A 26,190-nucleotide genomic window follows, 5' to 3' on the forward strand; every position below is an offset into this window, starting at 1 on the left:
ACCATTGTTGGTGCTGCTAGTGCGGTGTATGTCTAGGATATTTGTCCTTCCTCAGTAAAGAGTAAAACCTTAAATTTAGCAAAGCTGGCAATGCTGTTCACAGTCCTCTCCTTTGCCCAATAACTCAAAGGAGCAATAACAAAAGGACTGAGGGAGCACAATGCCTTTCAACCAAAGTGAGTGTTATCATGCACTGCATTTACCACAATGCATCTGGGCAAATTGTGTGCTGGTATGCCGGGCAGTGTGCTCCACTGCCCCCACCACCCGCCCAACCACCTTTTGTAATTGTCACCTTATAGTCTGGTCATGGCAGCTGAGTACAGAGTTTTAAGCAATGTGCCAAACCAATGAGTGATATGACCGACTGCAAACTTGTTGAAGTAACAGACAGATATTTTAGTGATTTTTGCAAATTATATAAAGATGTCACAAAAGAATGATTCAATTATCAGACATTATTTCGTAATTTTCTTTAAAAAAACTTTATTATATAGTGTGAATACAATGCATAGCATTATTTTACAAAGGTTTAATACAAAGATTTTATAGTTATTAATGTGAATATAAAACTATTTACAAGACAAGGCAGTGAACTGTATACATATAAAAGGCACAATCAGTGCTTCAACAGTGTTCTGCTTTAGAAAAAAACGAGACAATGTCCATATAAAGAACATGATATACATAACAAAACCATATGTGTGCATTATTGATTAATCATGAATAGTTTCGTTTTAAAAAATTGAAACAAGTGCAAAAAATACTGTCAAATGAGTCACAGCCTTACAAATAATATAAAACTGAAAAAAGCACAAGCTTATTAATTGGTATGAATAATAAACATTACTATATATCAAATGCATAGTTTGTAAAACAGTGTTGAGGTCTAAACAGTAAGTTGTTCCTTTCAAAGCACCAGGACACCATGGATCCACAATCGATCCCTTTTCATTTGGAAAACCTCTCTCATATGGAGTGGCTACCATACCTCGTACACCAATAGAACTTTAACATGGCACTGAACAGATACAAATCACATCAAATAAACAAATGAGGGAAAACAAGAATAGACCATTATACTCAAATGTGTAAATCGAATAGCACATTTTGTGTTATATATCACCTGATTCTTAATTTGAGAACGTTTCTAATGCAAGGTAATATTGCACCGAACCAACCAAGGGGTATTTAGCTGGAATGTTAAAGCAATAGGGAAATTACAACCACAAGGTAACTGCTGTGCTTATCTTTATCTTATACATTTATGGACCTAACATAGCTGCAAATTAACATTGTTTTAATGCTTATTTATTTTTATGTAGTGCTGCATGCTGCCTCACAGACTTCAGAGTGTTGTAGAAAATCTAGGATGGAGGGCGACAAACGTCCAGTCATCTAAAGGACATGGCTTCTATCAGCTAGTTATCACTACTATCAATACTATGGTCTAGTCAAAGGTCCCTCAGAGTAGTTCTTTTTTTTAGGAGTTTGCTGAAGTGCAGGTGGCGATTTGGTCCTTTCTGACGTCGTAAGGTGTGCTATAGGTTATCTTGTGATCAAATACATTCGGAGTTGCAACAATCTGCCTTTAGAGCTATCTAAATGAGTAGAGCACTTTTGTGCCAATACTTTCCTCAAGTAGCAAAACACACATTGTTAACTGTTTGAGAAACATCTAGGAAAAAAATGGATTAAGCAGCTGGGAAAGTTACATTTTAGCAAACACAAGCAAAGGCTTATACTAGTTTAAAAGTAAATAATTTTAAGGGTGTATTGTTGAGAATGGCATAGTTACGTGACAAATGAAATTAAGTTGTGGTCTACTAATTTTGGATATTCCCCATGTTAAATAGAGCCTCTCAATGGTATTTTATACATATCCCAGTAAGCCGAGAAAGCAGGCTTAGTTTACAACTTTGTCTTTTACCCTCGCAACTCTACATGACAAAATGTATAACTTTTGGTAAGAAGTTCCACTTCTTGCTTATTTGCACCACTACAGAGCCAGAGGAATGCTAAACAATGCAATTGGGTATTTAGGGGCAGAACTGCAGCCCTCAATGCTCTGCAGTGAGGTACTATACCCAGAGATCTACACCAGTACATTGTGATGTGCTGTTAGGATTTATTCTAAGTAGCCCTTGCTTAACTGATCTGTTTAAAAGGGCAGGTGGTACTTTGTGACTACTCGCATGGCTGTGAAACACTTATATGTTACTAACCATTTGGAAACAAGGCTTTCTCATCTGGGATCCAAGGCAAGTCACCCTGGGAAGAAAGTGAACAACTCCTCCCTTAGCTGTTGTGATGAATGTGCATTTTAAGGACAGAATTCACCATGGGCACAAACATTGCAGTGCAAAATGTAGGAAGTCAACCAAGATCTCCCAGGAAATCTAGTGTTCCAAGAATAAAATCCCCTGTGCAATGTGAGGGAAGATGGTTCCTTGTTTTATTCAATTATGTTTTCCACTGTACCTCCAGCACCGGGTAAGTACTGAATGCTATTCGTTTTGTTGAGCAGCAACTATTCCGAACAGTACCAGAGATTATATATAAGCAAGGTTTCCACAAAAACATGCTTTTTATGTACTGTATAATGTAATCACATCCAGAGATCCAGTTGCACAATACTCATGCTAATTCTATGAAACTATGTGACTGTTGGTTGCTCTGGATAAATGCTATTTACCTGGTGTCATTCACTAGTTTCCGAATTTATGTAAGATACTTACTTTATTGTCTAGATGATAAATACACTGCCATTGAGGAATCTAAAGATATGATAATTTAGCAAAAGTTGCGTTAGAATTCTTTGAAGCGATGATGCCATCTACCATCCTGGAATTCTGTCAACAATATGCTCAGCCCCACAAGACAAGGTGACCCTCTTAAGGCTCAAATCCCCTTCCAGTGGCCCGTGAGAAGTGTCACCTACTTAAAGATTGCCCCGACTCTCAATCATCATTACTGGCAAATTACATTCTCCTCCAGGTCACAATGAAACAGGACCTGTTTGAACATGGATCAGAATTTAGCCTATAATTCATAATGAGGACTAGAGTATTTTAAAAATACTTCCTACCTGGCCAATATTGCCCTTTTGAAGATGGAATGCACATGAAAGTAACATTCGTCCCTTCACAAATGGTGAACATACGAGGCCTGGATAGAAATCGGACAAATAAAGAGACAAAGTTTATGATGGTAATTAAAGGTCTCGAGCTTGCCATCTAGAAATGTTAATTTGCCAGGGAGTATAAATAAAGGAAGTCGCCCTCGTATGTGTGACTACTATGATAAACGCAGGATATGCAACAAAGAGTTCTGGTTAACGTTGACCCTGTCATAAAGAAGTTTTGCCGGAATAACTTGCACAAATTCAGCAATGTGTCTTCATTTATAATCCAAAAGTTGTGTGATTACCTACATGCAGCCTTTTGCCCACCTGCACTGTAAACTATGCACAGATGCAGAGATTTCTTAGTAAGTGTAGGTATGCATATCTAAGTGTTCACAAAAACTAAAACCAGTTCACGTCTTATTCTAAAAGGAAAACACTCCCCGGCTCCTCCATAACCATAAGTTACAGCCTCAAGCCAAGTAACACATTTCGAAGTGTCTCAATTAATCACTGCCTAGCTCTTGACTTAGCAGCTGTACAGCACACACCATAAAAATCAAAGCATTGGGCTCACCAAAATGTATTTTCACAATTTATTACATTTATCCCTGGTAGCCAGTTTAACACACAGGTTAACTGTAAAGTCAATAATAGAAACTAAGTTCACAATAGGAGTGACGAAAGGACACCCTAAAGAGCCTCATTCCACTCAAAGACTTACATTGTGGAGTGCACCGTGATTACTTCCCTGACTAGTAACATCGAGCTAGTTAAACTGATTTACCGAGTCAAAACATGACATTAAAAGGTACAGATTTCCCTGGCAATATTTACAACAGCGTATACAGTCGTGCTCCTACAATGGCAAAGTCACCACTACTCCAAGAATGAACAATTACATTTCTTCAATAGTGTTGAAAAACAAGCCAGGTCTTCTACTCCGATGAGTATTTAATAGACAGTGCTAGGGTTGTTGAGGAAGCAGTATTAGACAAGGATTGCACCCTAATGTAATTCATACTCCACTGAACACTGTGACGCTTAAACATGGTAGCAAATATGAATTTACTCAACGTGATTACAATTCTGGCAATGCAGATATATTTGTAAACTCTTGTGCACTAGAGACCCCCTATAATAAAGTCAAAGATGTTCTGTCACGAAGTACCCTGAACATAAAGCTGTAGTCTTGAAAAGTCAAAATGTGGCTGTCTTGAAATGTTAATTGAGGAGAAGAAAAGAAATGCTACATGCCGTTGTAGTCCAGGTAAAAATCATAACACTATCTGTTCTAGATATTTTAATACCCACAAAAACAAAGAGCCAAAAGGCTGAAGCTATACACCTCAACTGCACAGATACTGTCGCTTTCACCACTACAAAGCAGACGAACCTTAAGGAACGGTATTGCTTTACTTTGTCAAATGGATTCTCCAAAACTCACATTACCATATTTGTAGCAGTCACTGTTAATTATCATTTTTTCTGCTTTAAGGCAAAAGGAGACAGTAGGACAAATTGGATCTTTTAATACCCGGGTCAGGTATCAATAGTATACTCCAGATACCCTGCACAATAACTTTTGCATGCACACTTGTAAACCATACTCCCTATTCAAATATTTAGAAATCCTAGACTATTTTTCAGTGTTGCACATAGGGACACTCCTATTTTGCACACAGGGTGCTGTTGTGCTGTTTAGGTGAGAACTTTGTGTACACCTGTGTGAGGATTCCAAAGTATGAGAATAAGCTAACTTGACCTCAGACAGAAACTTCCACATTTTAGACTAGAGGCAAAAAAAGGTACATAAGAGGTTACAAAAAAAATGGGTGGCATCTTCATAAAAGGTTAATTTGTGCTACAATACCTTAAAAGTCTTTGAAAAAAGATTATGCTATATTTGGAAGCTGACAGGCTGTGGAAACTCAGCAACACAAACGGTTTAGCAGTGACCCCACATCCCTCTCACCATCACTGGCACAAACACCAAAACAGTTACAGTATAATAAAAGTAATAGTTTAAGAGCCAATTGCATATTATTTTGATGTAAAGTCAACATAAATATCGAAGCAAACCATTAGTTCTAAAGCAAAAACACATTTTAAATGTATTCTAGTATTTTGCATAATTCCCTTTAGAAGAGGTTTTTTTATAATTTCGTTTTTTGTTTTTTTTAACATTTATTTATAAATATGTCTCTGGTGCTTTCATCTATTTGATTGTTTATTACAGAATATTTAAAAAACATTCTCCTGTACTGTTATTTCAGAATACTGCTGAGGTGCATTGGATAATGATCGGAGGTCCTGAGAACACAATATATCACTAACATTAGGATTACAGCTCAGTGCATATCAAATGGAACTTGGATAGTTTGTGCGTCACAACATGCAGACTGCCAGCTAACTAATTCAATCAACTAAAACTTGTGATTTAGTTGTTTTTTTTGCATGAAAGCTGCTTACACAAAACAGTCTTGTGAAACAATAAAGTTCTATATGTTTAGATTTGCAAGGCATGTTAGTTGAACCTTTGTAAATTGTTCAAGATAAAACAAGAGGACTGGTATTTTTGCAAAGTCATTTGGAAGACATCATTATAGGAGCTCTGTTCTTAAGGCAAGATTATTAAACAGCATAGAAATGCTCAATAATAGAATGTGAAATAGAAAGCATCGTACAGGAAATCCAAAAGAATAGCTGAAATCAAATGCACACATACAGTTAGGCACAAAAAAAGCATAATTCTTACTCATGACTCACTATACAGATGTGTTTATGTGTATTTATACACAATTCTTCAAACACTCCTTTAATACCTACATTTAAAAGCTCTTGTCCATCGGAAACAGTCCCACAGCACTATTATCCTGATGTATATATTTATATATTCTTTAATGAACTAGCAGTAAGATAAAAAAGGGTTCTGTTGGCAGAACCATATTTTCCTTGGCAAACTAGTTCCACTCTGGTAAGATCTCTGCAATAGAATTCCTTATAAGGGGTGGAAGTACACTATAAAACTGCTGACAACATTTCATACCTTTGATACTGCCTTTCTTCAAGGTGACACAATCCACACTACACTGGTGTTGGAAAGATAGAAAAGCAGAGAGCTGACGAGTGAGAATAGCTTAACTGTTGGAAGAATGCTTGTTTACAGCTTCTCAAGTGAAAACAGAGTATCTTGGCTTTTTGTTTAAAAAAAAACTCACACTAAAATCCATTTCAAAAGTGATGAGATTATGCTGCTCCAAATAAACTTTCAGGAAGCAATGCCATTATGTAGAAAGCACTATGAAGTAGTGATAGCTATAAAATAAAACAGGCCCCTAAAATAAAAATACAAGAATTAGTAAAGAACTAGAAACAAAAAACATTGAAAGGTACTAGCTGAACCTTTGGCTTTGCCAATGCTTTTTGCTGATGGTAAACAGTAACAGCAACAAGAAAAGGAAAATATGTTATGTCGGTGAAGCTTAACAGCATCTGTATTAAAAAAAACATGCAAAATGGCCAGCCCCAATAACATTATATATCACGTGAATACATCACTATACATGTGTTATTCACATAAATCAGCAGAGAGCTGTAAAAAAAAAAAAAAGCAATGACATGAAATATTACGATAGGTTATTAAAGGAAGCTGGGACTCGTGGCTCAATGGACTAATGCAACCACTTCAGGAATTTGTGCTTGACAGCACATTCACGATTCAAACTGCAGTAGGTTTACACATACTTTCACCATTCCAAGGTTGAAAGAGAGAGTATCAAAGTTAAACAACAATACATAACAGTTACTTGACTCTAAGATCTTCCAAGAAGTGAACATGCACTTTACAAAAATACATTATGTTGTGTTGCATTAAATACTGTGAGAGTGAGCTAGGTTGGAAGGGCTAGGGCCAGAATAGGTTTAGGTTAGAGTTGGGGGTAAATTAATGGTTAGACTGAATTTAGAGATGAGGTTGACAATTAGGAATACAATTAACACTAGCGCTATTAAGGAAAGTTAAAATATATTTTCATTAAGAAAAAGCTGTTACAGAAGTTTCATTATTATAGTCTTAAAGTCGATTGAAAGTTTCTTTCCTGCAGATTCTTCTTTGTGGATCTAAATGACTATTTCTTCATGACATTCTTGATTCTGATATAGATCACCATCAGACAAATCAATGATATGGACATTCATAATGATTAATAAGAGCAAAGCCCATTTTGCTAATATATATATAAACGTGTGGTGCCATTCTTTAGCCAACATCTTTTATGCAATATGTAAATATGACTGAAGCAGCATTTGTTTTTAATGTTTTGATTACAGTTCTGGAACTAAAGATACATAAGGGTATCTTAATTTCTGTCGTTTCTATGGTAAAATGGTTAGATTTTCTTCTGGTAAACATACTACAATGGACAAGTATAAAACAGAACTAAAACCAACTTGTATACTCCGTACACATTTCATTAAAGATGTTCAGATTATGGGCACGTTTTAAAGTGTTGCTTGTAGATATGTTCTTGTATTTTCAGCAGTGAAAGAGACAAAAACTTTCAGAATAAATAAAATGTGAGCAGAGTTGTGAATGCTGGTGGTTCACGGATAAAGGAACACATTTTTGATGAGCAATTAATGTGAATATTTGGAGAAACAGGGGTCTAGAAGATTCTTTAGAAAGACAGGTGAACAGAAGATGGTAGTTCACAGTAGGGGAGGTTTCTTAACCAAGGATGTTTTGAAAGTTGGTAAAATGCCATTTGACATCGTGTACAGAATCAGGTCCTGTACTTTAAAAGTATTCTGAGTAGCTATGTACATCTTGAATGTCACAATTAATGAGCTTACCTTTTGTTTGCACTTTTACAAATTTACTAATTATGAGTGTGCTCAATGAATTTTTTTAATTCATGGAAATATAAAACTTCAAGGTATGAAGGCGTGTTGAAATTAAATACTTGTAACAATCACTCAACCACCTTTCACTCAGTCTGAGAAGTGCCTTAGTTTAAGGCAATACCATGTGAAACATTGCTGCTTTAGCTGTAAAACATATTTTTGACAATCAACCTTTGCCTTCTTTATGACTTTTATGTGGTGTACTGCACATGCTTCAGAAACAAAAATTGAAGCATGTAGTAATATTAAACAGCATTAGAAAAATAGCAAAGAAGGGTATAGACTCGGAATCTAACATTCTCCATGTGCCACCCGCACACCAACCTTATAATGTATTTACAACAATATAAAATCTTTACCCCAGGAAGAAGGCCTTAAACAGAAGACATGAGTATACAAATAATAAATGAGTACTGCATACTCTTTTCTTTCGAAGCATCAAACGCAAACTATATTGGTGCTCATGCAAAGCATCACTACCATCAAAGAAAGTACCACTTCAACAATGCTTTTTCCAATAACATATGGGGATGTTAATCCAGTTAAACACTTGAACACATGTTTCATCCACAAAGGGACAATTACTATGATGGAGTTATGCTTTGAGGATTTTGAAAATGATGAAAGGTAACACCTAACATCTCTACGGGTATAACAAGTATTACAAAATGTATAAAGATTTGCAGCGATAAGCCCTAATTGTTGATTTCTCCAGGTACAAACTGACAAAGAAAGATAATTCTGCCTCAAAGAACATAACTGCACTTAGAGGCCGCAACTGAGCACCATATGATCAGGAAAGAAATAATTGAAGGAAGACATCCCTACTTGGATCCCTTGACAGGTGCATCCTTTTCCAGGGACCAGCCTTAATTTTAGACTACTTGGAATTGCACCATGAATTAAAAAACATGTTTGCACTATATTGACTTTTCCAACAGTACTGCATTGTTTGACAGAGCTGAACTCCACCCAATATGAAATCTGCGATGTCGCATTTTAACCATCTAGTGTTTTTTTCCTGTTCATTACAGAAATTGCTATTCTTCCTCTTCCCTCATGTAAGTAATTCACATTTTAGTTTCTGACAAACATTTAGAATGTGTGTGATTTCACCTTTCAGAGTAGCCTTTTTGTTTTGTTCTCTTTTTAGTTAAGTACACAAAGCGAAGGCTCCAGTATCTGTGGTGTAGTTCACAACCCAGATAACGTAGCAAAGGTATGTTCGCAGTTTAGGCAATTTCTTCTGGGCTTACAACTTTTGGCCTAAACAAGCAAAACTCAATTCCTTAAAACAGATTTAGTTTAAGCTTCCTGTCTTTAAAAATGATGTGGGAAGAAACACCAACATGAAGAACAGCATACACGATATTGCTTGCATGGATAGTAGAAGCATCGATCAACCCAATTTTGGTTCAATACAGAAATCCTACTTAAAATATTTCATAAGTTACTAAATTAGTGAAAGAAAATAAATTAACTTGTTTGTTAGACTTTTAAAAAAAGTATTCCTTGGCTCTGTGGCATCCTAAACAACCTTGAATTGTCTATCGCACAGTGTAAATTATAGGATGCTCCAGATGAGATTTAATTCTTTCCAAGATATCTTCAGTCAGGTGTCCAACAGATTGTTCAGTTTGTTGAGTGGGTTAAATAAGTCTGGAATTTTGTAAGAACTGAATAAGGACATGATAGACAAAATTGTACTGAGCAATAGTCTGAACAAGAAACATCCTCTGTTCTCTCAGGTACCTCAGCATAACAGGCACATCCACGTTCTGTAAACATAAAAAAAGCAAATATGAACACACACTTTGGACATATGCAAGTCCTAAACCAACAAAATAAAGTCTCAAATATTATTATAGTCGAAAGACTCACATTCTTGGCTCTTAAAATATAAACAAGCAATAACTAGATTACATCGTCTTATTCAAACACGCTGAAGCTATTGCATTACCCAGTTTCTAGAGAAAAGTTTACAACCTTTGTTTAGCATGTTCTTCCAGATGATCAGTTTAACTTATTTGAATATGCACAAATTCTGTTAATTTTGGATTTTTCATCTCCTAATCAAATCTACCAACCTTGCTAGCTTACTAAGAACTTCAAGTTTCTGCCAAGGAACAAAATATAGGCCAATAATGAGTCTGAAACAAATACTTTTGCTTGATTAACAAAAGATAGATACATCATAATTCCATGCACAGCCTTATGTAACAAACTACATGGAAAAGGAAAACCACGCTGTATCTCAATGCAGTAACAGTCTAGCAGCCTCCATTGGCAGCATTTGCCACAGTAGGAAGCTCATTTGCTCAGAAGCAGGTCTGTTCGGTGCTGCTCTATATGAGAATCAGTAGCAAAGAACGGCTTCACAAAATACTCCTTCTGTGAGACTTAAGGCATGATTTTTTAACGGCTCCCCTAGTTTCAAATGCAATATGTTGTTTTTTGGTCAATTGCAAGAAGATGTAAAAATCTCAGGGATGAGTACAGGTGCTAAAGGTAACAATGAATAAGAAATTAGATGATAATAGCGAAAGGGTAATTTACTTTAAAAAAAAAAGGAAGGAGCAAGGATTTCGGCCCCCACTCCAAATGTCTATTTTCTGTTTATTTCAGCTCCAAACATTTATATGTCTTTCCTGCGTGAGTGTATGTGCACTAGCGCAAACTCTCTCCCTTACGAGGGATACTGAGTTGAATAAGAGGCTTGGAGCCTGCCCGTCGTTTACCATTCATCAGCTTCATTGTCACTTTTCTTTGCTGTTTCCTAATTGGCCAGAGCATGGCAACTTCATCTACTTCTTTCGTGGGGAGCATGGAACAACTATTGATTGATTTAGCTTGATTAGTGTCCTTTCACTGTCCATCCACTGCCCATGCTGAGATACAGGTACTAGTTTCTTTATGTGCTTCCCCCTCCCAGCCCCCACCCGTTATCCATGTTGCTCCTTCACCTCTCATCCACCCATTTGCTCCTGTTGCTCATAACCAGCTGTTGGAGGCCTTGCTGTGGCGTTCCTGCACCTCACCAAGCGCAGCGCCCGATACCTTCTGTGCCATTTCCTTTACTCTGATGGATTCCTACTCTATACTGGCTGTGAACAGTACATTCTTGTTGTACGGCGCCACATCCGCATTTCTGAACCGCTAGCGTCTTGTGATTGGTGAATAAATGCTGCTCTGAGAAAATCAGCAATGCGCTGTTTGTGCTGATGAACAACAGCGTCTCTCTAAGGTGCCTGCCTCTGCGCTACTCTGAGAGCTCTATCTCCTTGTTCGTAATCCAAAGCCTCTGGCTTTTCTGCATTGTGCGCTGCTTGGTGAGGAATTGTAATTGTGCATTGTCAGAGTTTTACAAAACGTGACTTTCATTTCTGTAAAAAATGTAACTTAGTTTCTCCATCTTCAGACTTCTTCCGGTAGCAATAGCACCGCCTGTTAGAAGACCGCTAGTTAGTCTTGCAATCATTAATTGTGGGAACTTTGCTTCGTGAACTTTAGATAGTGTGTGACAACACTGCAGAATATTGTGCCAAACATACCTCACATTAACTACTATTTATTGAAGTATTATATTGTTCAAGTTTTGTTATTTTAATTTATTTTTTTAGTTTTTTGCTCTTTTCTTATTCACAATAGTGGCTGCAAGTATGTCAGAACTACCCTCATTTCTAGGTCTTGCATGTCAACAGCGCATACAAGATGTATTGTTTACTATAAAGGGCTTGGAACCCGTTCACTGCTGTTACTTCATCTCTCCCACCTGCATCCTCCCGTTTTCAGTGTTGCCTTCCCTCCCCCCGCCATAACTAAAAAGCACCCTGCCATAACAAAACAAGCAATATGGCGTGGTCAACACTGGCATGTCATTGTATTTTTTTTATGCCCCATTCCCTACCTTGCCCTTTTTTTAAAATTTACTTTTAGCAAGGCTGCATAGCCTCTACGCTGTACAAAATGTACACTGGCTAAGCCAGTAGCTCTCGTATCGGCTAGATCTATTGCCTTAACCAATGATTTTTTTGAGTGGGAGTCCTGGGCTCAATTGTTTGAGTTTACTCTAAATCTGAACTACGAGGGGCCTATTTGTATCCTGCTGACATTACTGATATTATTAATAGGAATGGATTTAGTTAACTGGAATCTTTTGTGCAAATGTGCAGGTTCAAATGGTAAAACAGAGGTAAATTCCCCCAAATCAGATTTTAAGGCAACCAGTAGAATATAACCTGGTAAAATGTTCCATTACAACACACATAATTATTCCAAAGATGATATTGTCTTGTTTTGTGGTCATGCACCTTGTTATACCCATTTACCAGTGCAGTGAATGTAAGTCCAGTTCTGGTTTTAAAGTATGTGCAGTATGCTCTGTTGGTACCTCTTCTGTAGATCCCCACCAAGCTGTCCTAACAGTAAACGAAGATGACCTTGATTTATTTAATTTATGTCTTGGTGGGTGACTCCCTGGTGTCTTCATGAACTAAACGCAGTCATCAATGGTGATGATCCGCAACACTAACTTACCAGAGGTTACAATGTTCGTATGTGTTTTTAGAACCTCCTCTCACCACTTCCTCTATCTAGCATGGGTTTTTAGTTATGATGGTAGATCAGCTGTCAATGCTTGGCTGAGATGCTATCTCTTTTGCTGTGGCCTCTGCCGTTTGATCTGATATTGCCGCAAAAGAAGACCCCTTTCTATTTTAAGTAATAATTTACATTATGAGGAGTACTTTGGTGACTCATAAGAGTGTGCACATGCTTGTGGATATTGCGTATTTCAAAGTGTGTTTGTTGCATTAAAGCTTGCCTGTAAATCAATATTTAGCCTCTTTTCCGATTTTCTGAAACACCTCAAATGCAACTTGTTAAAATAAATGCTTTCTGTCGGAAGGCATATTGACAACCTTGCCTATATTGCTGGTCTCAAGCAAGACACTCTGAGCCAGGAGTGGCCTTTTATATAGAACTGCTTGCTATCAATATATGCAGGATCATGCTAGTCCTAAAGTTAAGTTCGAATGATCCTTGGGGGACTTATACCCTTCATTAACATCCTCTGGCTGGGCAGCTCTACTTCCTCGCAGCGCCCTCGAGTCGTACTCTACCCAGTTATTGTCTGGGTGCATTCTGCGTGCCACTCTCTCCTCCTTGCTACACCCTGCCATTCCATAACATCGCTTGATCTCACCAGTATCCCAAACCCCCTCTGCCCCTGTTTATTCAAATGTTAATGTTCCTGTTTACGATCTGAATGTATCTATTTTACTTCTGGCACCTGGTTTGCAATCAGCCTGGTCTATCAAACTCTGTCACAAGAAATGTATTAACTATTACCTTCAGACAAGGGTACACCACCTAGGAGCTAGCTGTATGTAACAGTACCTTATTTCTTATGTACCCCACTTTCCCCATCTAACAAACTTCATTAAAAATAATGTTTAAAAAAAAAAAAAAAGTTGAGTGGGATTTGCAATCCTCCAAATCTGCAGGTTCAAACTCCTTTTTTAACTTTCACCATCTATTCCCTTGCTGGTGGGGGGACTTTGTGGAACTGAGGTTTTAAAAAAGCATTTTCTAGCTGTAGACAAAAATCTCATATCTGGTTAAAAATGTCTTCTTACACACAGACACTTGTGGAGATGGTTTTAATTACGTCGTACTCCAAGTCTGAATGTGTGTACTAGAGCGGTGGATTTATCCTTGTTGTCTGTATACACTTGTTCAGAACCAGAAGGTCCTCTGATTGGGTAAACTCTCCTTCTCTAAAGGAACATTTATTCTGTAGTAGTTTCAGGCTCTCTTAAACTTATCTGCCCTCTTTAGCTCCTTTTCTGGGATAAATTGTTGTTATTGGGGCTCGGAAATAAAATCATGCTAGGAGTCTACAACTGCATCCTACTTAGGTGGTCTTTGCGAGGGAGTAGTTAAAATCCTGCTCTATCAATATATTTTTCTATGCTAAATTTTTCAAAACCAGGATTGGTCTCGAAAAGACATCATACTCAATTTGAGGCCGGGAATCATTTTTAGGTGCTGAATTGTGTATACTTTTAACTCAAGGTTGATGCGAGATTTTCAGGGACAATGGGATGGACTTTTTTGAAAGCCCTGTGGTCATCATCCTCGTGCCATTGTGAGGTGTGTGTGAGTTCAGTTGCTTTTCTATAGACTACACCCGTCTCTCTAAAGTTGGCTCATGGTGGGCTTTTGTGGGATTTATGTTTGTTTCAAGTATGCGTCATCAGTTGTCTCTATTTCCATATATTCTAAATAAAACTATGATGGAGTCCAGTGGGCTTCAGAATCAAAGCGCAAGGCTCTGAAGCCAGAAACATACTCAGTCTGAGTTGTCTTAGGGAACAATTACCAGGCTGTTCTTTGTCTCCATGCCAGCAAGTCTGCAGCCCTGTATTTCTCTATACCAATGTTTATGCTGGAAATATACAAGATCCTCGCACCTGGTGCCATTGTGATCCAGTGAAAGACAAATAAAACTACTGGCAGGTCTAGTCACTGACCCATGTTGCAGTGGGTAAAAACTAAATTGTGTTTTCCAACTTAAAATAAACAAGCATTTGCAATGCAATAGGTCTCGCATTAGGAAAGTTTGAGCTATTGGTCTTGTAAATGACAATTTTTTTTATTTATGTTTTGGTTTTGAAAATAGCTCAATTAATAGCTTTGTCATTTACAATGCCAATAGTTATAACTTTCGCAAATGTGACACCTATAACCTGGGGTTGTGCTGAGTGATGCTGTGGTGGTGCTGAGTGGTGCTGCTGAGTGGTGCTGTGGTGGTGCTGAGTGGTGCTGAGTGGTGCTGTGGGGGTGCTGAGTGGTGCTGTGGGGGTGCTGAGTGGTGGTGCTGAGTGATGCTTTGGTGGTGCTTTGTGGTGCTGTGGTGGTGCAGAGTGTTGCTGAGTTACAATGTGGTGGTGCTGAATGATAATGTGGTGGTGCTGAATGATAATGTGGTGGTGCTGAGTGATGTGGTGATGCTGAGTGGTGCTGAGTGGTGCTGAGTGGTGCTGGGGTGGCGCGGAGTGATGCTGGGGTGGCGCGGAGTGATGCTGGGGTGGCGCGGAGTGATGCTGGGGTGGCGCGGAGTGATGCTGGGGTGGCGCGGAGTGATGCTGGGGTGGCGCGGAGTGATGCTGGGGTGGCGCGGAGTGATGCTGGGGTGGCGCGGAGTGATGCTGGGGTGGCGCGGAGTGATGCTGGGGTGGCGCGGAGTGATGCTGGGGTGGTGCAGAGTGGTGCTTAGTGGTGCTGTGGTGGTGCTGAGTGATGCTGTGGTGGTGCTGAGTGATGCTGTGGTGGTGCTGAGTGATGCTGTGGTGGTGCTGAGTGATGCTGTGGTGGTGCTGAGTGATGCTGTGGTGGTTCTGAGTGATGCTGTGGTGGTTCTGAGTGATGCTGTGGTGGTTCTGAGTGATGCTGAGTGATAATGTGGTGATGCTGAGTGATAATGTGGTGGTGCTGAGTGGTGCTGTGGTGGTGCTGAGTGGTGCTGCAGAGTGGTGCTGAGTGATCATGTGGTGGTGCTGAGTGATAATGTGGTGGTGCTGAGTGATGCTGTGGTGGTGCTGAGTGATGCTGTGGTGGTGCTGTGGTGGTGCTGAGTGATGCTGTGGTGGTGCTGAGTGATGCTGTGGTGGTGCTGAGTGATGCTGTGGTGGTGCTGAGTGATGCTGGGGTAGCGCTGAGTGATGATGTGGTGGTGCTGAGTGGTGCTGAGTGGTGCTGTAGTGGTGCTGAGTGGTGCTGTGGTGTGCTGAGTGATAATGAGGTGGTGCGGAGTGATAATGTGGTGGAGCTGAGTGATGCTGTGGTGCTGCTGAGTGATGCTGTGGTGGTGCTGTGGTGGTTCTTCTACAAATCAATGGTCCTACGCAGTGCATTGACCTAGGAGCATGCATAAGTTAATGTACGTTCATAGCTCGTCATTCCTACAACATCCTCGGATCTAAAAAAACAAACTGGCTGCTTAACAGGGATATAAACAGACGAGGAAAAAAGAGTAACATCTGAACATGGTGTTTTAGTGAGGAGATTTTAACCAACCAACTGTCTGTAAATGCTTTCAGCCCTCTAGGAATCCCAATAGCTACAGTGCGGCAGGGGCTAAGGGGAAAGGAAAGGAGCGGGGGACAGGGGTGGGGGCGTGCCACGGAGAGAAAGGGAGTGGGAAAGGGTGGGAGAGAGGAAGGGAGAGAAATTAAGTAAAGAGGTGGGGTAAAAATGAATATGGCGATGTGAGAAGGAGGTGGGGTGGATCCGAAGATAGAGGAGAGAATGAAAAGCAAGAGAGCTGGGGAAAATAGTGAGTGTAGTGAACTGGGGGGCCGCGGGGGGAGGGGGTTGTACAATGAGAGACAGAGTGGGGCTGGGCGAGTGTTGACAGGGAGGAGAGTGGGGCAGGGGACCAAAGCCAATGCTAATGGAAAGTTGGAATGCAGATGGGATTCTAACTGTATACCTATTGAGGAAAAAACAAAATGGCATTCTGTGAAAAGGCCGAAAGAGCTGTTTTGACATCTTACAAAGGTAATGAGAGCTGCATGGCGCGCAGGCAGTGGCAGAGGTGACGGGCGGCTGGGGTGCTGAAGCGAATGGGCACGTGAACGGGAAGAGCGGCCGTGGGAGGTGAAGTAGGAGAGTGCGATGTGCAGGCGGGGGCGGGGAGCGGAGCGGAGCCTTTGAAGTGTGATGTGAGGCACTGACAGACAAATGGTGGTTTGTGACGTAGCTGGTTTGTGCAGGTCCATCTTTAAAAGCTATGCACTGCAGTACACTCGCACAAGTAAATAGTACACCTTAAATTACAGGTGGGAAACAGTTAGTGGAATGTACTTGTTAAAAGTATAGCATGCCATTTCTAAACGGTCATTCAATTAGGTCTATAGTTTGACCGAATATGTATGCCATGCAATTTTTTCATTTTACGGAGTTTTATATAGCGCGAACTTGACCCGACAAATGTAAATTGTTCCTAAACTATAGATCTACAAAAGTAAACATTATGCAGCCTAAACTAGAACAGAATATCCAATGAATTGCAGTATGCAGCCAAGATTCCATAATGGACGTTTGACCAAGTCACTTTGTTTGATGTACACAGAAAATGTGGAGAGAAAAAATGTGAGCGAACGGCGATATCTCGTGGTACCTAATAGTTTAAGTGTAGTTTGATCGTGACCAACGCCTGACAAGATGATTTAAGTACTGTGTTCATAATGATGTTTGTTTTTTACCTTTAATAATATATTTTAAAAAAGGCTCGTTTGATAGGACACAAAAGAAGCACGTAAATTGATACGGGACAGCAGTCGAGCGTTGTAGTCCACTAGATGCGTCCAAATTCACAAATAAATTGCACCCTAATCCAAAAGGAGAAGATTAACAAGGCTATGAAGTTTGGGACTGCGGGGCATGTCAAAAGTGAATGTATTCGATAGCTTGAAGAGGGTACAAGGAGGCGCTTGATGAACCGAAAGCGGCCTGGGATTGCGACGGGCAGAAATAAAAGTACACTGGGAGGGGGGGGGGGAGGAGAAATGCGAGACATGGCCTGGCGGCCGTGAAAGTGAAAGTACGGCCGGCTGTGGGCAGCAACAGTAGGGGTTAATAATTAGGGGGGAGGAGAAATGCCTGAGGCCGAGCGCACGCTGGGGGAAGCTTCAGATGCCTGTGGGAGGGGGGCTGATGGCTTTGATGTGGACGCGCTTTCCGCTCCAGTGTTCCACACGAACTGTAAGAAATCTGCATGGTTTCAAACCTTGGTTTAGCCTCTATATCTCTTGCCAGCAATGCGCAAGCGCATTGGCAGGCGAGACCTAAAAAGGCATGAACACTTAAAAAAGCTGGGAGAGATTCTCACATGAACTCATTCTTTTCCATTCCCAGTTTATTCCTTTTTCCCCAATACCAACTCTTTTTAAACTAATAGGTGGAAATAAACGCCTGAAGATGCCTTAGGCACGAAGGAAGGGTTTAGGCCAACATGAAAGTAAATCATAAGTCATCAAAGACATGGATATGATCAATTGTCACATAATTTAGTTTAAAAAAAAACAAAAAAACTTTTCAGAGATGAACACTTAGGCCCTCATAATGAGTGGACAATTAACTGCAATGGGGCAGGTAAGGGCAGTAACAAGCCACCTCGAATACGAGATTTGCAGGAACACCACAGATCTATTATCTTTCACCAGGGGGTTTCGCGTGCTGAAAACACTTGAAGTCCCCGGCGAAAGTGTGGAGTATAACAAGGAATTACTGCCAGATCCACACCTGGAATTACAGAATCCCCTCATCCTTTTTCTTTTCTCAGGGGAGCCTGAGGGTGCCTCCTTTGGGGGTGGATTTTATGATCCAAATCAGAGGCCCTCATTTTGAGTGCATAAATGGAAAGATAGGTCGATGCCAAATTTGAAAATTGAAAGGGGAGGATGCAGAGAGGCAGAAAAAGAGATAGGTAGAGGCAGAAAAAGAGATAAGTAGAGGCAGCAGAAGAGGGAGTAAATATTGCAAGAAATGCTATACATTTCAGAAGATCTGAATAGAAGTTTAATGAATATGGAAGATGTAGTAGGCATGGGCTGTAGGTGGAGAGGTCTATGTGTGTTGCTCTCTGTCTGCTTTTACTTCCTGCTATGCTTCAAGAGGAGGGAGGAAAGTGGGGAAACCCGAGATTAACACATCCATACTTTTCTGCCTTCTGCTTCGGTGGGAGAAACTCAGAAGCAAGGCTGAAAACTCAGAAGCAAGGCTGAGTCTGTTTTTCCTTTTGCACCCTGTACTGGTGATGTCCAAGTGCATGAAGAAGAGACCTTGGGATATCACTAGTTGCCTCGAAAGCCAACAAAAAGATGCTGAGCAGCATGGGGATGAATGAGGTGCATTAATGTTCTCATTTCATGGGCACCTCGTATGCTTTTAAGTCTACCAGCAAGGGGGGGCCTAAAAAGGTGCGTTGTAAGCAGTGCTTAATTTGAGCCAGTGGTTTACAGTGCCCGGCACCGGCATTTAATTACCATCACCGCCACTTATAACAGTTGCCACATAGTGCTGCTGTCTGCCTAATTTAGGTTTGAGCAAAACAAAAACTGTTTATTAATTCAATTTACATTTAAAATGACTAATACCTGCCTCTTAAGCAATTCTTAAAGCTTGAGGGGCCTGCAATAGTAAGAATTTTCACACTTGACTTGAAAAAGTGTGACGGTTTAAAGCTTTTTCTGTACTGTCATTGGCAGCATGGCAGGGGCAACAGATGCTGCAAGCTGTAGTGTTTTCCTGACGAGGGGCCTGGCACTAATTTTGTTTTCAAATTAAGCACTGGTTGTAAGGAAGAAAGGAGGTCCATCCTTCAAGATGAGTTGGGGTGAACACCATCTCACTGCTTGGTTAAGTAAATGCATTGACCCACAAAAAGAACACTCGATCATTTAAACTGCCAAGAAAAATGGTTAAATAGTCCTTGTAGAAACCTTAGGTCACACAGGATGGCTATTTTTCCTCCTGTGCTGCATTGCCCTGGAGTCCTTTCAATAACTGACTGCAGGAGGCGCTGCTCCCAAAGAGCACGCTTTCTTCAGCTACATCCAAAAGGTCAGTCTTGCACAACTTCCAAGAATTATCAGAGACCCAGGGTGCCATCGCCTACGCTGAAGAAGAGTTGAGTCTCTGTGTATAAAGTCACAAAAGACTGCCAGATGATCAATATACAACACAATGGGTTGACAGCACAGACCTAAATAAGGCCTATACAACCTAAACTTCATCTACCACTCATTGATGAGAAATTAATGTGATAAACATCTACCACACTCATACTACACATCCTTAGCAGCTAACTGTGAAACAGGCACCATAACAGAAATAAAACGCACCTAGTACACTAACTAGAAATACATACAGAACTGAGGTTTTCTTCCGTACATCAAAATAACACTTCTGCGAAGGTTTGTATATTATTTAGTGCAAATATTTTGACCCATGTTAGGCCAAGGTATAGAATAAATTGTGCTAATCTAAAGCCATTCGTTATGCCTTTAATATTCACTCTTGTGCCCAAGTCGATGGATATAGTACTGTTTAGAACCAACTTTCTGGGTGTAGGAAAAAATACAGTGGACCTGATGGAGGAAAAGGTAGGGTGGTGTAACTTTTACTTGATGATTCAGAGTACGTCAGGTCATCTTAAAAGATACCTGCAAAGACCCTCCTGCTTCTTAAGAATCAGCACACAAAAGGAATGGAATATAACAGTTAAGAGACCTTAAACACCTCAAGAATGCTGCCTCTATGGTCTTATTGGGACCCTTGGCTTCCCAGAATCCTCTACCGTTAGATACATTAGATATGCAATTGTTGGATCTTTTATTAACTGTGGCAGTTAAGGTGATTCTTATGGATTGGAAGTCTTTTGCTTCCGTTTCTTATCACACATGGTGGGCATGGGTATCCTTTTTGAGAAGTGCACACTACTCTGTGGATAGGGCTCATCTCACTCCTATTTCTTCTAATGTGTGGAGAACTTTAGATAACTATATGGATTTGGCACAAGGGGGTTGGTCGACCAATACCCCTTTGTGACGTCTGATTAACTGTTGTTTGTAGTGTCTTGTCTTGTTGCGCCATCAAGAGAGATCCTTCTTTTTCCTCTTTCTTCTGTCTTCTTCTTTCTTTCCTTTGCTCTATTCCCTTTTCTCTTTCCCCTTCCTTTCTCTATTTTGTATATAATGATGCCTTTTATGAGTTCCTCTGATTCACTAATGCCACTCTGTTCCATGATTTTTATTTTACTTTTAAGAAGTATGAGTTGTGGCAATTTCTCTGTTATTCATGATATACTCTGATGCACCTGTGGATTTTTCCTTATTTTTCCTATCGGTATCATTATGAACTGTATCTGACTGCTTTTATCTTTTTAAACACTTAATAAACATATTGAACTCAAAAAAATAAAAAGAATGCTGCCTCTAAGTATTCATTTTCCAAAAACGTTTGAATGTGTACAGTAAAACGTAAATGGTCAAAAAGGAAACCATATGGGATGGTCCGATTATCAGTAAGTGACTAAAACAACAAGCATTTACAATGCAATAGGTCTCGCAGCATTAAAGTTTGAGCTATTGGCATTGTATATTACAATGTGTTACATTAATTTGTTATCAAACTCTGAATTGTTGTATAAAGAGGATTTAGAAACTGTCAAATGTTGCTGAATAGTAAGCAACGTTGTGAATAATATTGTTTGCTAGTCATCCTTGGGTACCAGAGTACTTCACTTGAGGCAGCTCACTACTCTGCACTCACTACTCTGCACTCACTACTCTGCACTCACTACTCTGCACTCACTACTCTGCACTCACTACTCACTACTCTGCACTCACTACTCACTACTCTGCACTCACTCCACTTGCAAAAAAATGTTGAGCCTCCCACCCTGAAAGACGGCACCAAGGATGTCCTCTGCGGAAAGGCCCTCCCGAAACCTCTCTGCCACATTTAGCCTACCTCCTTCCTTCATCAACACAGCTCTCCCCATCATCAACATAGTTCTCTTACCTCAACTCCCTGCAACTGAAAAATAATTAATTCAACCATGTCCGTGAAGAAATCTGCAAAATACTTGCGAACATGAAGCAGACTACGCACATCTCGGACCCTCTCCTGGCGACATTTGTAATTTTGCAATATCTGCGCGCGCATTCAAAACGAAACTTACCGTGGGGGCGGGACTTCCGTCTTGTGCGCGAAGCCCGCGCCCACGGAGTTCCTGGTCAAGAGCAGTGCGTGATGCGGGGCTCCCATGCCGGAGAGCCCCGCGGAGGCGACAGAACACACTGGATTAGCGGTAAGTGGGCCTTGGGGGGCGCTCGTGTGTGTGAGTGTGTGTGCGCGCGTGTGTGTGCGTGTATGTTCGCTCCTGTGTGTGTGTCTCTGTACAGCGGGGGGAGGGGGGAGTGTGCGCTTCCCAGGAGACAGCCAGGCCGAGCACGGCGCGTGCCAGTCGGCGCGTGCCACTTTCAAATCGCCTCCAAGGCGATGCGCGCGGCCAGGATTGTCTCCTGGGAAGCTCACATGCCGACAATAGGGGCTCGGCGGAGACGCGCTTCGCGCGGCTAGCCGAGACCTAAAAAGCAGATGTTCTAATTAAGGTGACTCTGGGCCATGTCACACTAAGTTGAACGAAAGATCTGAGGCTAAGAAACTATTGTCTGTTTTTACTTTCTACCTCTGTTTCAATACAGCTTTATCTTGTTGCCCTTCTTTTCTAGTATCATCCACCAGCCCACCCCCCTGTTCAGTTGTATTTCCAACTTCTTCCTGATGAATTCAATATACTTCATCAAGTGTTTGTAGTTGAATTGACTGAAGCATTTGTCCAGGTTATCAATTTTTGTGGAGGAAGTAGTTTCTCGTTGGGTTATTTAGAATTAGGTTTGTGATTTTGAAAGTTCCAATTATTAAACTATGGCATAGGATTTTCAGGCCCATTTCAGTAAGAGGCAAACCTGTTTGCCATTAGATCCACTAAACATTTGATGTGAGGTCTTCAGCTGTTACCATGGTAGATATTGTTACAGCTGTGATGACAACTGCTGGGTGACAAAGAAATAGACAAGGGTACCCCGGGTTAGGTTACTAGATTATGCATGAACAAATAATTCACAAATGAAGGACCTATCGTAGCTCTAAGTCAGGTCACCAAGTTAAGTACCTCTATCAAGCAGCGAAAATATTATATCTGTAGCAACAACTTACCTCATTGTGCTCCAAAGAGCGAATCATAAGTTCTGTCAGTATGACCACACCAGTCCGCCCCACACCGGCGCTGCAATGGACTACAATCGGTGGACTGCAAGTCTTGCTACTGTCCAGCATGATGTTCGTATGACGTCGTACGGACTGTATTTCATCCAAATACGCTGTGAATCAGAAATTGCAAGCATGTGATTTCCATACAATCTCAAGTGGTTCCATGAATGTCACATTCATACAACTAAATGTGCCTTTATGGCTGCCTGCGTAACTTGATAAAATTCTATTGTTGCAAGACTGTTTAGTAGCAAAATACGGTAAACAACATACTATTGAGGAAATATATTATTGGCACCGTCGACTTCTTTCCCCTATTTTGCATTTCTTGCTCACCCTGTACCGCTCCTCCCTTCTTCAGCATAACAAATAATCACAATAATGGCCTAAACCCCTTCACAGAAAATAATAAAGCAGGCTTCAGCCCACATCTAACTTCTGACCATTTAACACTACAATATCTTGATAGCTCTGGGTGTAGTTACATCACTCCAGCACAGAAACCAAACTATTGTCCGCAAATCACCCAACCAGAATCTGATAGACATAACTAAAGTGGCCTGAAAAATAGAAGAAATTTGATGCAAATCTAGATGAGAGGGAGATAAATAATTGTATAAATCCATGGGGGCATAACACAGAGCTGTCACACAAACCAGGACTATTGTATCAGAGAAGAACAAATCAAACAAACAAGTGGTTTAACATCTCCCAGGGTATCTAAATGCATAAGTGCCTGGAGAGAAAGCAGCTCCCCAATAATATTGCAAAAGCATAAATTTCTCAAGTGTGAAAACTGACAATGAACCATCAGTGCCCAAAGACCTGAAAGCACCATCCAAAATCAAAGCATTCAGCCTTCCAGTGCACTCCTTTTCAGAAAAGAAAAATCATCCCAACACTCGGCTCCAGACAATTGATTAATACTCCCTTTTTCACATGGTAAAACAGACATTGCGAACTCTGGTTCTCTTTTGTATAAGCACCCAGCAAACCCTAAGGACTTCACTGACGACCCTCAATGACAACCAACTATTCGATCACCCCCAATGGGTTTCAGGTACTTAACCAAGGGCAACTAAATTCATCTTCACAAGAGTTCTATAATAAGTTCTAACTTACCCTAAAACAAACAGTAACCTTAGTTCTACAGGTTGACCCAAAATTGATAAAGTACACCCTGCAGACCACTATAAAGATATTAAAAGTCGCCAAGGAATTCCTTGACCATATTAAGGAATGAGGCCGAACACCAAGTTCCTTTATAAGGTTATCGAACTCCGAGGTGACTTGTAATAGCCTTACCCTGTACGGAATGGGGTGCTTTATTCCCGATAATAATTTCCCAGAAACCACTCAAATCCTTGGTGAGTAGCTCTTCCATGTGAAAGCTAACATGAAGAATGAAAATAAAATCTCTAGTTCAAAATTAACCACGTCAAATAACAGCTACATATGTGTTTTAAAAAAGATATGAATCAGTTTAATACAAATCACTTTAAAAATTAAAAGGCATAGTAGCTTGGAATGTGTAGGAACCCGCAGAAAGATTTTAACTTTTACATAATTGCTAAAAATACAAATGTTTCCATAAATATCTCCTTACTGCTTTTCACCATACAGCTAGAAAAACAGAGTAGAAGAAAGAAGAGCAGTGTTTTGTTTTCTTCCTTAAATAGCTACTTTAATTATGCTTCATGACCTGACCTTCCTTTCCCCTCATCTGCTGGCAGCAGGCATGGTGATTTCAGAACTCGACTGTAATAAATCATTACAGTTCAGTTCTGACGTCATTTCTGCATAACAGGTGATTGGGTGTGTCACAAGTTGCCTATTATAAAGGAATTAGAGTCAGGATTTTAACAAGGGATTGCATAAACCCATGTATTATAAATATAGTATAACATTCTGGAATGAACACATACATTAGCCAGTTTAGCCTGTTCAATGTAAGAAATCCAACTCTTCTGATCTAGTAGTAGGGAGGAGTGAATCAATCATCTGCTGGAACCCACTGTGCCTGATCCAACGTTGTCACACCTAAGACAAAAATTTACCCCAGGGAGCAAGTCTAAAATCGTATATGGGTTTAATCCTGGGAAAAGTTATCCTTTCTGCAAGGCAGGTTGTTGCAATACAATAATTAAACCGTACAGTGATACCACCAAATGGGATGTATACACTTAGCATTCCCGGCATTCAACTACAACTTCAGGTCGCCTCATGGTACGACTAGAACTCCAGCCAATAGCCTCACTTGTACGTCCTTTGAACTCAGAGCTTAGAAGGCGAGGTCACTTACACAGGAATCCCTGGATGTCTTCTGGACAGCCCTGATCTGGCCAGTCTGTGTACTGCAAGTGCCATACTGTCCTCTCCTGAAGGGAGACCAGATGCTTAACTTTCAGCCCTGTAGTCGCATGGCACCCAGAGTCTGTACGGAACTTCGTTGTCACCTTGAACTTCCCATAAGTAGCTGAGCTGTGCCGGGAGCCCAGTTTAGGCCAATAGCGGTGGCTCTTGCATCGACCTCCCTCCTGCATAAAAGACACACTTATTTAGATTGGCACAACATAAATCTTCCTGTAGCAACAAAAAAAACTCCACTTGATTTTCAGAATGGGCATAAGAATGTATAAAATAGATATTTTTCAGTCACTCTTTATAACTTGCCATTATAAAGGAAATAATTGTTTCAGAAATCCACATAGTTATTAATGAAATAATTTCACAAAATCAAATAAGGCCAATGGGACAGTGCTTAGAGTTGCGACATTAATGGGTTCTGCTGACCAAATCATATAATGTTTTGGCAGGCCTCTACTGGTCTGTGCTGGATTACGATATGTTCACAATCTGCATAGTTAACACCAATGTAGGACTCAGTTTAGTATGTATACGTCGCACTGATGGGCGCCTCGTTCTAAGGATGCCTGGTCCAAAACTATTGTAAAATTAATTCCAAAAACACATTCTTTATTGGACTCTTAAGAAATGGTTTCACCTACTGTCTCACTAATGTTTTTAAAATACTCCAAGGTCATTAATATATATTTGTTTACCAGTAGAAAAATCAAGTGCCTAGGAAGAGGCTTTGGTGAGGTGATTAATCGCGCCATTTGCGTATCGTGCACTCGCCACAGAAGGCATACTGTTCAGTGTCCGTGATTAAAACTTCAAATGTGTGATCCAAACATTCTTAGTTTAATTCTTCGGAAAGACAGTTTACACTTCCCAAATGGGTGAAGTTGGGAAACAAAGCAGAACCTATTTCAAACACTCATTCTCAATAAATGTTGTCTCTTCCCTCCCACAGG

General features: G+C 40.3%; 1 protein-coding gene across 1 annotated transcript in view; it reads right to left on the bottom strand.

Annotated features, from left to right (window-relative positions):
• Positions 1-5,275: 5,275 nt before the first annotated feature.
• PTPN14 (protein tyrosine phosphatase non-receptor type 14) overlaps positions 5,276-26,190 on the bottom strand; it is a 524,356-nt gene continuing 503,441 nt past the window's right edge. The window contains exons 17-19 of the mRNA XM_078649778.1: positions 25,176-25,410; positions 22,820-22,983; positions 5,276-9,807 (exon numbers count right to left, since the gene is read on the bottom strand). Coding sequence (XP_078505904.1) covers positions 9,679-9,807; positions 22,820-22,983; positions 25,176-25,410 — 528 coding nt within the window. The 3' untranslated portion in view covers positions 5,276-9,678. The remainder of the gene's footprint in view (positions 9,808-22,819; positions 22,984-25,175; positions 25,411-26,190) is intronic.

This window comes from Lissotriton helveticus, chromosome 6, assembly GCF_964261635.1.
Source record: "Lissotriton helveticus chromosome 6, aLisHel1.1, whole genome shotgun sequence".
NCBI lineage: Eukaryota > Metazoa > Chordata > Amphibia > Caudata > Salamandridae > Lissotriton > Lissotriton helveticus.